Source organism: Electrona antarctica (assembly GCF_951216825.1).
Source record: "Electrona antarctica genome assembly, chromosome: 10".
Taxonomy (NCBI): domain Eukaryota; kingdom Metazoa; phylum Chordata; class Actinopteri; order Myctophiformes; family Myctophidae; genus Electrona; species Electrona antarctica.
Genome location: NC_136791.1, coordinates 48,963,158 through 48,978,437, shown reverse-complemented (window position 1 = coordinate 48,978,437; position 15,280 = coordinate 48,963,158). Strand labels below are relative to the sequence as shown.

General features: G+C 43.9%; 1 protein-coding gene across 2 annotated transcripts in view; it reads right to left on the bottom strand.

Annotated features, from left to right (window-relative positions):
* Positions 1–1,677: 1,677 nt before the first annotated feature.
* The window catches only part of LOC306930643 (carbohydrate sulfotransferase 15-like), a 30,531-nt gene continuing 16,928 nt past the window's right edge, over positions 1,678–15,280 (bottom strand). For both annotated transcript variants that reach the window (XM_079511709.1, XM_079511710.1), the window contains 4 exons: positions 13,329–13,485; positions 7,801–7,957; positions 2,768–2,915; positions 1,678–2,237 (listed from right to left, as the gene is read on the bottom strand). In XM_079511709.1, coding sequence (XP_079367835.1) covers positions 2,059–2,237; positions 2,768–2,915; positions 7,801–7,957; positions 13,329–13,485 — 641 coding nt within the window. In that variant the 3' untranslated portion in view covers positions 1,678–2,058. The remainder of the gene's footprint in view (positions 2,238–2,767; positions 2,916–7,800; positions 7,958–13,328; positions 13,486–15,280) is intronic.

The following is a 15,280-nucleotide window of genomic DNA, read 5'->3' as shown; positions in this document are numbered from 1 at the left end:
AATCGGGTACTCAATCTCCCAAGTTTAAAATGTAACCACATGAACCCTAAGCATCTCTATTCTGGGCATGTCATAAATAGGCGATAACTTGGCAAAAATGCACGATCTATATGCTCACAACATGAACACGGTGCAACAAAAGGCAGCGCAATTGCGAGCTTGTATGTCGGCTATTTCTCAGCAAAGACATTACGTGTAGAGGGGGAAGTATTAAGTAAGTAAACAGCCTTGGGAACCAACGTTCTTGAGCCATGTGGCCCATAGAGTGTCGCAGTCCCGCCCCCTACCAGGGCCCAGGAAATGATTCTCCGTTCATTTTCCTCATAGACATTTCAAAAAGTATTTATTTAAAGACGTTTACGCCGCGGACAAAGCCAACTCGAGTCGTGACAAATCATAACAAAGCCGAACAAATAGTTAGAATGGCAAAAGAAAAATGGCAGGTTACAATACTTTTGTTGTTGTTTTTCTTCTTTGTAATTATTTGTTTGGTCCAAAATATTGTCTTTGTTGTCATGAGTTGTCACGACTCGAGTTGGCTTTGTCCGCGGCGTAACCGTCTTTAAATAAATACTTTTTAAAATGTCTATGGGAAAAATGCATTGGGAATCATTTCCTGGGCCTGGCGTCGTCATGAAAGAGGGCGGGACTGCGACGCTCGCACAGGAATCTATCTGATGTTTCCTTAGCGTGAGGCAGCTTGATGTACAAGCAAGCACACCCCCTCGACATGATGTACAAGTACACCCCCTGCTGGACACAGGGACTTACCCCCAATCCAATCCTTGATGCCGAGTGCCAAGCAAGGGAGGCTTTTTGATAGTGTTATCATGACTCATCACATCATGAATGACCCAGCTGAGGATTGAACACCCGACCTCCCAATCTCAGGGTGATGCGTGGGCCCACAATATGTGGTGCGGGTCGGACGGTTTCGGGTAAGCTTCGGCTGGGCAGGTCGAGCCACGGATCAATGACCCAAACCTGACCAACCACAAAGCCACTGAGCAGGTATTGGGGAAAGTATAGACGCCTGGGGGACCCCGGTCAGCAAAATATATTGGTTTTAAGTGGTTTAAAAGCCTTTACATTTGGCTGTACCACCAAGCGTACCCAGCGCATGTCGGCAGACACATACTGTAGCTATACTTTTTTCCAGTAGTTGAATTTCCGGTACTTTCTTTCTGACTTGTAGTACGAGTTGGCAGTGAGTGATTCTCTTCTCCTTTCTGTCCTTCCATCAGCTTGTCAGATGTTCGAGTGTGTTTTCTTTATCTCATGCGTGTATGAGGAGATACAGGCAGAGACGTGCTGGCCATTGGGAAATTCGGGACAACTCCCGAACGGCCGGTCCAGTCCAGGCCGGTCTGGACCAGCCGTTAAAAAAATAAATAAAAAAATCATATTTAATTTTAAAAAAATCCCTTTTGTGTAAAACAATGCAGCACTGTCTTCTGTGGCAGGTATAAACATGACATCCATGGACAATGATTTTATGTCACTGTAGGACCTAAAGTGACCAAAAATGCGCTCGCATGCCCTTGATTCGTCGGTGTTTCGTTTCACCGGCACACGGCCTTTGGCCGCGCGCCTAGAGGGCCTCCGCAACTCCGCAACTCCACTTCCCGGGCTGAATTATGGGCCCACCACGTCCCTGGATACAGGCATCCCCCACCAACAGCCACAGTAATTCAGACTAACATTCATTTGAGTCGCTCTTGTTCTTTTAAAGGCAAATAAATATCACAAAACAAAAATCCCCCAGACTCGGTATTCTTTAAACTTCGAGCGAGTGCAAATGGAACCAAATGGACCCGTGCGGTTCCATTCGGTTCCATTTGCACTCTCAGAATTTATTAAACTTTGCAAGACGCCATAGTCTGAACCCTGTTGGTCCCCCGTTGATCTACGAGTTCTCCATCTAGCTTATTCTTTATTCAGACCGGTTCCACTTTTTCCAGCTCCTGCAGCTGCCCCAGCTGTCGATAAGACATTCCGCCCACCGTAATCCATCTCAATACATTGTATAATGCATCCGCTAGACCGCTACACGTCCGTTCAGGTGTCAGTCCAGAGGAAGTCTCCGTTGCCTAGCACGCTGGCCAGTTTGAGGTTGAAGGGCTGGTGGAAGTCCCTGAGCAGGTCTCTGGTGGCGGGGAGCATGGGACCCAGGCTCCGGTCTGCCGCCCGCCGAGTGTTTGAAATGGGTGTCTTGGTCAACGCTGCCTCCGCGTGCCCTGCCAACCAGTGGAGGAGAAAGAAGACACTGACATGAAATGGATACTTCATATTATAAACAGTGGCGTGCACAGATAGACACTAGGGGGTGCTAGAGCAATGTGCCCTTTTGAAAAGAAAAAAAAACTTTTTATTTTTATTTATTTATTTATTTTGTACAGTGTACACTGTACAGTGTACACTGTACAGTATGTGGACCATGGTGACATTGATCAATTCTTAATAAAAAGCTTATAATATATTATGTAGGCCCCAGAATCTATAAATCTCACACTATTTAGGCAACCGGCCGGTTCCACGCGCTGCACAAGGTGCCCTTTTTTATCCTTGAGCACCTGCCCCTCTAAATATCTGTGCACGCCACTGATTATAAATGAAGATATACTATTTCAAGCCGTTATCCACTTGGTTTTACTCAAAGCACTACTTGAGTGTGATTCGGTGTGGTTCACAATATAAAACGCTAATTTGAATGCGCCGTGGATGTTTTGCGCTCACTGATTTTACAGTATATGATGTGTGAACATACCAACTCCCAGGAAGTCAAAGACTGTTTTCATTGTCAGTCTATGGTTGGTTGCATAGTCCTCGAGACGAAGAACTAGAATCTGCTCCCTGTGGAAGACGGCCAGCCAGTCCAGTAGGAAGACAATGTACATACCCAGGCTCAGTCTTACCTGTGGAGGCAATTCAAAACTGGCTTCAACACAGTGGCGTTTCCAGGAATTACATTTTGGGCAGGCAAGAATTATATTTTGGACAGGCAAGATGTGTTAATTGTCGTCTCCCCGCGCACAATCATAGCACTAAAGGTTTTCAAAGAGATATACCTGCCAGACGAGTAGTATACAAAGGCTGAAAGGCTTGCATTTACATTCCAATGGGTGATTGAGGGTCGCGCTCTACCGCGACGGCCAATCAGCTGTCCACTAATAGTTCTCATGTCTTGTTTTTGTCCTCTTTTTTTCTCATTGTATGGATTTTGGCCAGGCCAGAAATAGATTTGGACAGGCGGACGCCTGCCCTCACCTTATTGTAGATGCGCCTCTGCTTCAACATCGTGTCAAATGGTTCATTGGTGTGAAATTGTCCCCCACCCCCCCTGATAAGCACTTTACAATGTAGGAGTTGAGGCATTCAATTTTGTTTGGCCCCACTCCACAGATAAATATTGTGAAAATAGAAGATCTACAAGCTCACAGATTTGTGCCACTTTCTTATATTATCCCATTTTGACCTGAGATCAGATTCTAAAAATGTATTCTACGTCCTGACAGTTTTCTGAAAAAGCTATGTTTCTATGTCAGTCGTTCTTCGATTTTTCAAAAAAAGCAGACCTACAAGCTCGTAGCGCGCCACTCGGTGGCGCGCTATGAGCTTGTAGATCTGCTATTTTTCAATAGCTAAAGCATAACATAATGCTAACACCAAAAGGGGTTCCCGCCCAAAATGGGTTATTTGACAATTTGGCCATTGTTTGACCAGTTAGTTTGTTGATTACTTTTGATGCAGACAATTTAACAGTACTTAAATTGTCAATTCAATGTCACCATAGACTCCTAGAGAGAACAGCATTTTCTGTCTGCACTAATGTCGTGTTACCTATAGAGGGTGCTATAACACAAGGGTACCTTCCTGTTGAATGTGAAAGACTATGGCAGATTGTTTTCAATGTCACAGCCGCTGATTCATCATTTGAACAAACACCCCAGCCCACTTCTCAAAGATTAATGTAGTACACTGTTAATAACTAGGCTTTGTCAATTTCTTGCATAATGCAAGAAACTGAATTATTATGGATAGATATAGTTTGATATATTATTTTGTAGTTCCTTACTTCACAGGTGAACTGAGTAGAACTGGGTGATATAATATTGTCTGTCTCTAAACACTTAATTACACAATTCAATAATGTGCCAACCTGTTATGATCAGGTTATGATTCAGTTAATTATCTGAGACTGTTAGGGATATAGCTGATGGAGGGCGGGAAGTAGATTGGGAGGTCATTTGGAATAAGAGCATCAAAGAATCCAAATCATCAGTATATACATTTTAAGTTTTGTCACAGAGCGTATGTAACGCCGAGAATTAGGCATCGAATGGGATTGGCACCTGACCCACACTGCACATTCTGTGCCCCAGGAACCCTGGTCTCATTTGTTCATATGGTATGGGAATGTCCGGGGATTTTCGAGTTTTGGGGAAGAGTTACAAAGACTTTGACAGATCTACTGGGAGTACAATTTTCGATGGATCCATTTGTACATCTGTTAAACGATGATTCTATGTTACCTCTTACGGCAAAGACACGTAATGTCTTGTTGGCTGGGCTTACGGCAGCCAAAAAGATCATAGCCCAACGCTGGAATCCCCCACATGACGTTTCCAAAACACATTGGCTGCGAAGCTTTCTGGACATTGCCTATCTGGAACTGGAACTGTCATCGGCAAGGATTAATCAGGCCCAAGAGGGCACAATTTCAATGTGGACAGACCTAATATCAGACCTGAAAGACTTACTGACCCGGTGATGTAATGGATGTGTTGTGGGTTGATTATTCTGTGAATAGGATGGGGGGGGGGGGGGGGGGGGGGGTTGTGTGTGTGTGCGCGTGTGCGTGTGTGCGCGCGTGCGTGCGTACGTGTGTGTGTGTGTGTGTGTGAGAGTGTGTTTTAAGTTCAATTTTGTATACTTTAAAATGATTATACTGTATTTTTGCTTGATCAGAAAACAAATAAAAATTGAATGAGAATTTTTTTTATCTGACTGTTGAACTGTCAGAATATTTTTATATATCTCAAAACCAATATTTTTATATATCTCAAAACCAAATCTTTCACATCCTCCATTGAAAGAATTGTACTGCTTTAGACAGCTAATGGAGAAGATCCGACTCCTAGCCAGGGTCCTCCGGGACTGTTGTGTGGAGGTTGTCGAGGTCAGTGGTGGAAAAAGTATTCACATTTTCTACTTGAGTAAAAGTATCAATAGCCTACTGCAATATAGAAATACTCTGTTAGACTGTTACAAGTAAAAGTCGGGAATTCAAAATGTACTTGAGTAAAAGTACAAATGTATTGGTATCAAAATGTACATAAAGTACTAAAAGTAGAAAGTACTCTTTAGACAGAATGTCTCATTTCAAGTTTTCCTTTGAAAATAGCACATCTACAAGTTCACAATGCGTCGCTATGTGACGCATTGCGATCTTGTAGAATAGATGGTCTATTTTCAATTGGCCGAAATGTAGGGCTGAAGTGGGTAATGTATGTTTCATAATAATAATCCAAATAAATGTAGTGGCATAAAAGTACAATATTTGGATCTGTGATGTAGTGGAGTAGAAGTAAAAGTATTGGAAATACTCGAGCAAAGTACAAATACCTCAAAAGTAAATGCACTTAGTTACTTTCCACCACTGGTCGAGGTGCACCACACAGCAGTTCCGAGGGAACCGTGTTTGAGGCCATTCATCAGAGAGGCCTCAAAACGTAACCTCCTGCGGATAAAGACACTGTTCCTCTGTCACACGGTGAGTGGGGGACTGGGGTGGTAAAAGACTGGCCAGTCACCCAGAACATTGGAACAGCTTCCTGGGCCTGGTCAAGGATAGTCTAAGAAGGATAAGACGCGAAGACCGTACGGGCGACGCCATGTTGCTTTGGAAGGAAAGAAACATGCGCAGTTGAGACCAAGGAAGCTGAACGCGGAAGTGTTGGCTGCATATAGCCCATTGCGCATGTTTCTTTCCTTCCAAAGCAACATGGCGTCGCCCGTACGGTCTTCGCGTCTTATCCTTCTTAGACTATCCTTGGGCCTGGTTCATGTCACTGTTCATGTGGGACTTAGGCCTCACTCAGACCTTTACTGCATTGCTGTATGCTTGTTGGATGAATGTTGTGTAGTTTCATGGCTGCCCCAATGCATTTCCAATGGAAGTCACATGGTTTGTAGTCCACATTTTGGACTACAAGCTGTTGTATGGCTTTCGGCTGTGTTTCGACTGCGCCCCTCCCCCTCATACAACACAAATGTTGTGTCAAACCATGTGACTCCCATTGGAAATGCATTGGGGCGGCCATGACACTACACAACATTCATCCAACAAGCATACAGCAATGCAGTAAAGGTCTGAGTGAGGCCTTACACCAACTGACACATACAGTACAGTAAGGGACAGGCGTTCCTTTGGGATGAGACAAGGACACCACAGGGCCTTTCATCATCAGCGGCAGGAGATGCTCACACAGAGTCTGAGCTGGGTTGCTTCGCACAGCGAAGAGAGAGATTGAGATAAGTGCATAAACTGACACAGGAAGCGTTCACTGATGCTGGGATCTGCCAGAAATGGGCCCAGGTGGGCACATGCACACATACTGTAGGACTGCCAACCAGTGCTCTGCCTTCATGGAGAAAGTGCCCTTTTTTATGCCTACATCAATTCTCGCATATATATATATCTCCGCTGCCGTATTTTCGACTCCTGATAAGTCCTGTTTTAAGAAGAAACAAGGGAACTGGTGCATGTGCTCAACTCAGTTTTCAGAGTTTGACGGGCGCCAAGCCAAAAGGCACAAAAATAGCAAATGAAGTCATCAGCACTATAGCAAACGCCCAACACTTTCAATAATGCAAAGCAGCAGAAGGAAACTGTCCTTTCCTCAGCATTTCTGAGACATGGGTGAGAAGTCTGATTTTAGGACATGGCGAGAACATCTATCTCATGCACGTCACGCCCCAAAGGTGTGAACTTGCTAGGTTCGGTATTGACAACTTAATCTGTGAAAGTTCTTACGGCTTATCTATTGATCATTATCATCCATAGTGTGTGTGTGCGTGTGTGCGTGTGTGCGTGCGTGTGTGCGTGCGTGCGTGCGTGCGTGCGTGCCCGCCCGTCCGCCCGCCCGCGTGGTGGGAACACTGTCTCAGGAGGGTGTCTCACCAAAGCTTAGTGCTGCTTAAGGTACTGGACAGCAGTGGACACTAGTGTACACTGTTGGTCATCAGGGCAATATATCTAAACCTGCAATGTTCTAACTGTAGCCATATTGTCTCGCTATAGCATTCATTCAAACTCTTCTTAAAAAAAACTATTTTACTCTTCTCCTTTCTGCCCTTTTTGATATCTTAAAAGGCCATGTGGTTTAATTTCACAAGTATTTTGTTTTTTGCATCCATATTCTTAAGCAAACATACATGTATGTGACATGGATTCTCATAATGCATAATTATTAAAAATGTCGTATATTACATATATAAATGTATATATGTTTCAGATTCTGCATACAGTATGTCCCTAGTTTACTGGGAGATTAATGCCTGGGAGATTAAGGAGGTTAATGCCTCCTGCCATACTCAGCTGTTGTGTTTTTTGTCGTGTCACAAAACAAAAAAAGCATTGATGGAATGACCTTTCAGTGTTTTAGAAAAAGATTTAAAAAAAAATATATATATATATATATATATATATATATATATATAGGCTAAGGCTATATATATAGCCTTAGCCTATTATAAAGGAGAAAAGAAAGAAAAAAATAAACTTGAACTTGAACTGACCGGCATGGAGTTGGAGAGCGTGGTGCTGTAGACACAGAAGTGAAGGGAGCTCTCAGACACACAGGACTGAAATAAGCGTATAGACTCAATTACTTTCAGGTGGAAGTCCTCCACTGACGTGTTGGTCATCTTAAAGTACAGGTAGTCAGAATACAGCCTGTGAGCACAGAGTTATAAAGTGTTATAATGATGGGTGGGAGATCACAGGATCACTAAGGGTTGTTTATAAGTTTATGAGTTAACACATTATAAGAGATACATTAACTAGTAACCACTTTAACCCATTTTTACCTGAGATCAGATTAAAAAAAATGTCTCTTTGAAAATGACAGTTTTCTGAAAAAGCTATGTTTCTATGTCAATCGTAGCGCGCCACTCGGTGGCGCGCTACGAGCTTGTAGATCTGCTATTTTTCAATAGCTAAAGCACAACATAATGCTAACACCAAAAGGGGTTCCGCCCAAAATGGGTTAAAAGAGCAGATCTGATAAAAATGTAAAAACGAAATAATTTAAAAATAGAAGCTCAAAAAGCATCACGTGAGTTTGTAGATTGGCTATTTTTGGTTTGTTTCTGTTTTGAATCAGAAATAGAGCATTTTATTTGGGGGGGGGGGGGGGGGGTGTCTCAAAACAAAATGTAATGTATTCCAATCTAATCTAAGCGAAAAATGCATGCCCACTTAAAGTAAAGGATCTGTGTGTGCTTATGCAAAGTGAGAGTGTGATGCATCCATGATGATTCATCTCAAAGTGAAAGAATAATGTATGGCTACTAGGCATGTAACGATTCACTCAACTCACGATACGATTCGTATCACGATATGAGGTTCACGATACGATTTTTCACGATATTAAAAAAATATATTTTAAAGAAAAATTACAGTTTTTTTAATTTTATATAATTTATCTTCCCCCCTGAGATGTTTTATTTAACTACATTGCAAAAGAAGTAGCATTACTTTTGACAGTGCAGAAAGTAGAAACATAATTGCCTTCCTTGATGATCATCACCTGGGCACAGTCACAGACACACACAGCTCCCCTCTACAGTGCTCTACTACTGAAAGTGACTATCATTTCTCTCCAAAAGCATTTGAATATGATGGAATATGACTAAAGCTCACATCACACACTAGCCCCCCTAAAAAAAAAATTTGAATGAATCGATTCATATCGTCGAGATTAATATCGATATATATCGATATACGATATATCGTTACATGCCTAATGGCTACACAAAGTGAAAGAGTATTCGTATTGTATGGCTACTCAAAGTGAAGCAGTGATACAGACAGTACATGTATGGCTACTCAAAGTGAAGCAGTGATACAGTTAGTACATGTATGACTATTCAAAGCAAAAGAGTGATATATGCCTACTCAAAGAAAAGGAGTGATTCATGCATAGTCTAGTAAGGTCATGCAAAGTGTATTTCTCTACCACAAAGACATTTACTATGCAAACAAGCACAGCCATGCATTACTGGCACTGTAATGACCATTACTCCTGTATTAGCAGGGAGCTGTCATAATTGGGCTGTGTAAGAGGCTCCGTTTGAGGAGGTCTTATGAGGATCTGTATCTTGCCTTAGGCGTTAGGGGGAGGGAGTTGAGAATAGTAGTAACTTGAGCCCAGTATTTTAGCTAGGTACCTCTTTCTTCTTGTACCAGTTCACACGGGTGTGATTTTTACTCAAATGTTTGCTTCTGGGGGGGTCCCTGGAACAGCATATTTTCAGATGGGGGTCGGCAGCCAATAAGTACATTACATTTTTGGGGTCCTTCACATGAAATAGTTTGAGCACCAATGACTCAAAACTGTCATGAATTAGAAGAAATGTTTGAATTTTGAGCTCGGGTCTTAAGGGATTAATATTTAGATAGCAGGTTATTTAGACAGATGCTATGCGCATGATGCTATGTTCCTGGTTTACCTGTATTTGTATTTATTTATTCAGCACAGTATAAAAACAATACAATCTATATATACATAGCTAATGTTGTGCGCACACGCACGCACGCACGCACGCACGCACGCACGCACGCACGCACGCACGCACGCACGCACGCACGCACGCACGCACGCACGCACGCACACACACACACACGCACGCGCACACACGTGTTAAGTGCAGTTTTAGGAATGCTCTCAGGAACGCTGCTATAAGCAAGATTTTAATGCAATTGGTCCATTTGCCTGTCTACTTCCGGATTGGTTAGTCATTTCGACAGGGTTTTTTTTTCAACCAATGGCAAAGCTAGGAACATCTTTGAATGCAGATTGTGGCCCCCGATGACACATGTTTTTGAGTGGTGTAAACCACTCCTACAACTGGCTTTGTTAGTCTGTGCAGAAAAAATGAGCATGGTTGCTATGTTCACCCTGTTCACCCGGGTGTGATTTCATTACGTCAGACAGGCTATATAAGACCTTACACCACTCAGTTCACACGGGTGTGATTTTTTGGGAGCGTTTTACTTCTTGCTGTCTGTCTGAATACACCCCCAAAAAAGCAACAAAAAGCATTAAAATGTTGACATATTATTGCTTATAGCAGCTTTAAGGCTATGGGACTCTTATCTTGGCTTCCTGCCCTTGCATGAAATGCTTGCAGACCAGCTTCTCCACTGTAGCGAAAATATAAAGAACATTTTCGCTACTCACCAATACAAAGACGGGTTGTGTCATTACAAAGCCTAATGTCCTTAGTGGACGCACTCTGAGCCCCCCATGCACCACACGTATAAAAAGTACTTACTGGCCAGAAAGGGATTCTTTTTTTTCACCGGAAGAAAAATACTTTTAGTTTTACTTTTTAGTACCGATATTGCCAAGAGAACCTGATAGACAAGATTTGTCCTTGTTTGTTTTTACCATTGTCATCTGTTGGCTGTTCTGGCTGCCAGTTCCCACCTGATGTTGTGTGGGAGTTCAGACTGTGAAAGACTGTACTGAATAACTACTAGCTTGCACAGTGTCTTAAGACTAGGACTGAGGTCTAAGATGTACAGCTCACTAGTGGGTTGTATCCTGTCGTCTAATGTGTATCTGTATCCTCCAAAGAGGATGATACGAGCTCCCATCATGCAACAGCACATGCTATAAATTGGACGTGGTCCTTTCCCCTTGGGCTTGACGTTCTTCCAGGAGAAGGTCTCTGGACTGAATTTCCACACATCATTGAAGGTCGTTCGTATCGTCTTATTGTTGCAGCCACCAAATATGTACAGTTCTCCATTGTAGTTAAATGCTGAATGACCACAGCGTTCTTCTGGAAGAAGCTTTGGAGAAGGTGTGTCCAGCCAAAGGTTTCTCTCTGTATCGAACACACTGATGCTGTCAGTCCCACCCCCAAATACAAACATCTTTGTCCCGATGATGGTGGCATAAGATGAGACAGGCGGTGGAGTTCCCCCGGTGTTGATCAAAGTCCAGACCATCGTGCTGGTGTCCAACTTGTGCGTGACATCACTCGATCCAGTCTCGTCAGTGTATCCTCTTATGATAAACATGACCGTCTGCAAGGTGCAGGCCGAGTGGCCATGTCGCATGTCCGCGTACTCCGGAACAGTCCCGGAAACCCTGGGTTGGAACCATCTGTGGGCGCCGACGTCAAACGCATAAAGGACATTGTGGTACCACCCTTTCCACACAGTTCCAAAGACGTAGACTGTATCTCCTATCAGCACAGCTGTGTAGCCGAAGTCGTAGCATATCACCATGGACGGACCCCTGAGTGTCAACTTCTCCCAGCCTAAAGACACCGTGTTGAAGACGTGGACATCCATGTTCTTCTTCTTGTGGTACGTAGAAAAGGAGTAGAGCTTCTGCTCGCTCGTTGCGACGGCGACGCAGTAGTCAGTCTGAGGAACTCCGTCCACCTGTTGCGTCCAGTGTAGCATTTCAGACGACAGTAAAACAAACAGTGGGGCAAACGTTTCTTGGACTCACTTCTGTCTGCTCCATAGAAGAACACGGAGCTGACGTTGCTGCGCTGATGCTTATATTGTTACAGCGGCACGAATGTTCCGCGTAGCCCGGCCAATCAATGAAGCTTCCTGGGTTGGGCTGGCTAATCAGGTTAGCCGATGCCGCTCTCCTAATAATCACACTTGTGTGAAGTGAGGGGCGACACGTCGGCCACATCACGTCTTGCGTCGTCATTTAGTGCCCTAAACAAACATTAAAGTCTGTAGACTTGGCTGATAAAATATTTATCCTGATGAGGAGGGAACTGGTCTCTATACTGCCTCCCCCTGGCCAGCCGGGGCGCCTGATGAAGGGGGAGGGAACTGGTCTCTATACTGCCTCCCCCTGGCCAGCCGGGGCGCCTGATGGAGGGGGAGGGAACTGGTCTCTATACTGCCTCCCCCTGGCCAGCCGGGGCGCCTGATGGAGGGGGAGGGAACTGGTCTCTATACTGCCTCCCCCTGGCCAGCCTGGCGCCTGATGAAGGGGGAGGGAACTGGTCTCTATACTGCCTCCCCCTGGCCAGCCGGGACGCCTGATGGAGGGGGAGGGAACTGGTCTCTATACTGCCTCCCCCTGGCCAGCCGGGGCGCCTGATGGAGGGGGAGGGAACTGGTCTCTATACTGCCTCCCCCTGGCCAGCCGGGGCGCCTGATGGAGGGGGAGGGAACTGGTCTCTATACTGCCTCCCCCTGGCCAGCCGGGACGCCTGATGGAGGGGGAGGGAACTGGTCTCTATACTGCCTCCCCCTGGCCAGCCTGGCGCCTGATGAAGGGGGAGGGAACTGGTCTCTATACTGCTAAATAAACATTAAAAATCACACCTGTGTTAAGTGAGGGGCTTACATCATCATACATCATCTCATTTCGACCAATTACAATCTGCGTCCTCACTTTCATCTTCAATGTTTGTGTTTACACAAACACTCAAAGCTGGACATAGGAGGGGCTAGATCCCGTCAAAATATATATATCCCCCCCCCCCCTAAATTTGCAGATACATTGTTTTTTATGATCTTTCTTTCTCTCTCTTTTTGAGTGGTGCAAACCACTCCAACAACCAGCTTTGTATCTATGTGTGTACCTGTACGTGGGACCCAATAAAATGAGCATGGTTACTATGGTCACTGACATTACGTCAGGCCACCGCTGATCAGGCTATATAAGACCTTGCACCACTCAGTTCACATGGGTGTGATTTTTCAATAGCTAAAGCATAACATAATGCTAACACCAAAAGGGGTTCCCGCCCAAAATGGGTTAACTGATTTAACCCTATTGAAAAATAGCAGATCTACAAGCTCACGCGCTACGAGCTTGTAGGTCTGCTATTTTTGAAAAATCGAAGAACGACTGACATAGCTTTTTCAGAAAACTGTCAAGATTTAGAATAAATTTATAGAATCGTTCCCAGGTCAAAATGGGTTTTAACTGAGCTTGTCTTTACACTACAGATTCAGGTTAAAGCAGAACTTCCATTTAGTACACTTTCCATTTAGCCTAAGAGCAATACAGAGTACAGACAGAACTAGTTTGATTCAGAGTTGATTTCTGTACCTCTCCACTGGATCTCTGAGGATGACGATGATTTTGGCATCGGGCTGGACTGCGTGGATGAAGTCCTGGGCCAAGAGAGATGGCTCTATTTCCTGCTCCTCGACGTGGAGATAACTCCAGGCTTGATTGTCCCACATAGTGGATGCGCTACCTTCACCTGCCAATCAATTGTCAAAATGTGGAGTTACCTTGGGTAGCAGCAACCAGTCAGTTTGGAAATATACCGTTAAAATGGGATAGAGCCACATACGTAGCAATCGGCAGTAATGTTAAAAATCACACCCATGTGAACTGAGTGGTGCAATTCCCCCCCCCCCCCCCCCCCCCTCCCTCCTCTCTCTCTCCCTCTCTCTGTCTCTCATTAGCAGGCAACAGTGCAGCACTATCTCTCTCTCTCTGTTTCTGGCACAACAGTGCCAATTTTGCCCCTACTGGTACTCATAGTCACACACATAGGTTAACACAGAGTCACATAGCTTAACACAGAGTCACATAGGTTAACACGGACATTGCTGTTCCTTGGAGTGGTTGCACCACTCAAAAAGCTCAGATGCAGATCGACGATGACATTGTGTAACAGACATACTGTTGTGTCAGACACAGAATTGCATTTGGCATTGAGAATAATACTTGCTTTATAACTGACTCTGTATGAAACTACACATTTTATTCTATAACTATATACTTTGTGTAGCATCAGATACACTAACATAGTATATAATGTCAATCTGGTGAACATTTTAAACAAAACTACAAGATTATTGCTTGTCTACTTTGTTTACTGTATACCAATTTTTTTTTATTTGAGCTAAATAATGTCATGACTATCTTCAATGCCGTTCTTAAGATGAATAATATTTAATGACATTATTTGTATGCGTTTTACTTCTAGGACAGGACAAGCACATCTTTACGATCTTTAATATGTCTTCAAGCAGAGGGGAGAAATATCAGTTTGTTTAAAATATCTGATCTACTGAGGTGCTGCTGCCCATAACAATGAAGAGATAGTGACTGTGATGGTAGACATGGACGTTATTTCTGGATATTATGGGTTATTATGGTTTTCTGGTTACAAACGTAAAGCTCTGAAGGCCTATTCTAATGCAGAGGTTGTGACAGCTGTTGTTTCAGCCCAAAGTCTGCCGGTAAAGTAGGTGTGACAGGCTTTTGATTTTAGGAGACACACACTAATTGGACTGTCTTCCAAGGCCAAATAATGAGACTAACAAACTTTTAAACCGAATAAAACCCTCCTTTAGTCATCTAAGTTGACTATCCTGCATTGCTGTGCAGCTTAGCTTGGTGCCAATTAGCTGGAAATCCACTAAGGAACTGTGCGTGGAATGACAATACAGTTTGTTGGTGACAGGTAGCCTATAGACAGCTCGACGAGTTGCTATGGTTTTAATGATCATGTCATTCACTATCAGGTCACGTGGTGTTGGGGTTCAGGTAGTAAAGTCAGCTGTTCACCGGAGGGTTTCATGAATGGAAGGAGAGGGGGTGAACGGGGAGAAGTCCAACTTTGTTGACCGCATCGCTTTATGAACGCAAATACAACGCTATGCTACCAATAGGTCATTTGCACGTCGCACTATGCACTTTATGCTGATGCTGCTAAATGAATTGTTTTCAAACTCTAATAAATGAACAAAACGCTGAAACACATGGATCTTGGAGAAGTGATTTCATTACAAGCAGCGAGTCTGACAGGTAAACATTTCCCCCGCTTTAGCCTCTCGGCGATAAGTTTGTCCCGATGGTCGCCATACACAGTTAAAGGAAAAACATACAATCCGGTTCAGGCTCCTCTCTCTGGCTGCACAAAAGTCCTGTCAGCACATACCAAATAAAATCAACAGAGATTTTATTTGACACACACACACACACACACACACACACACACACACACACACACACACACACACACACACACACACACACACACA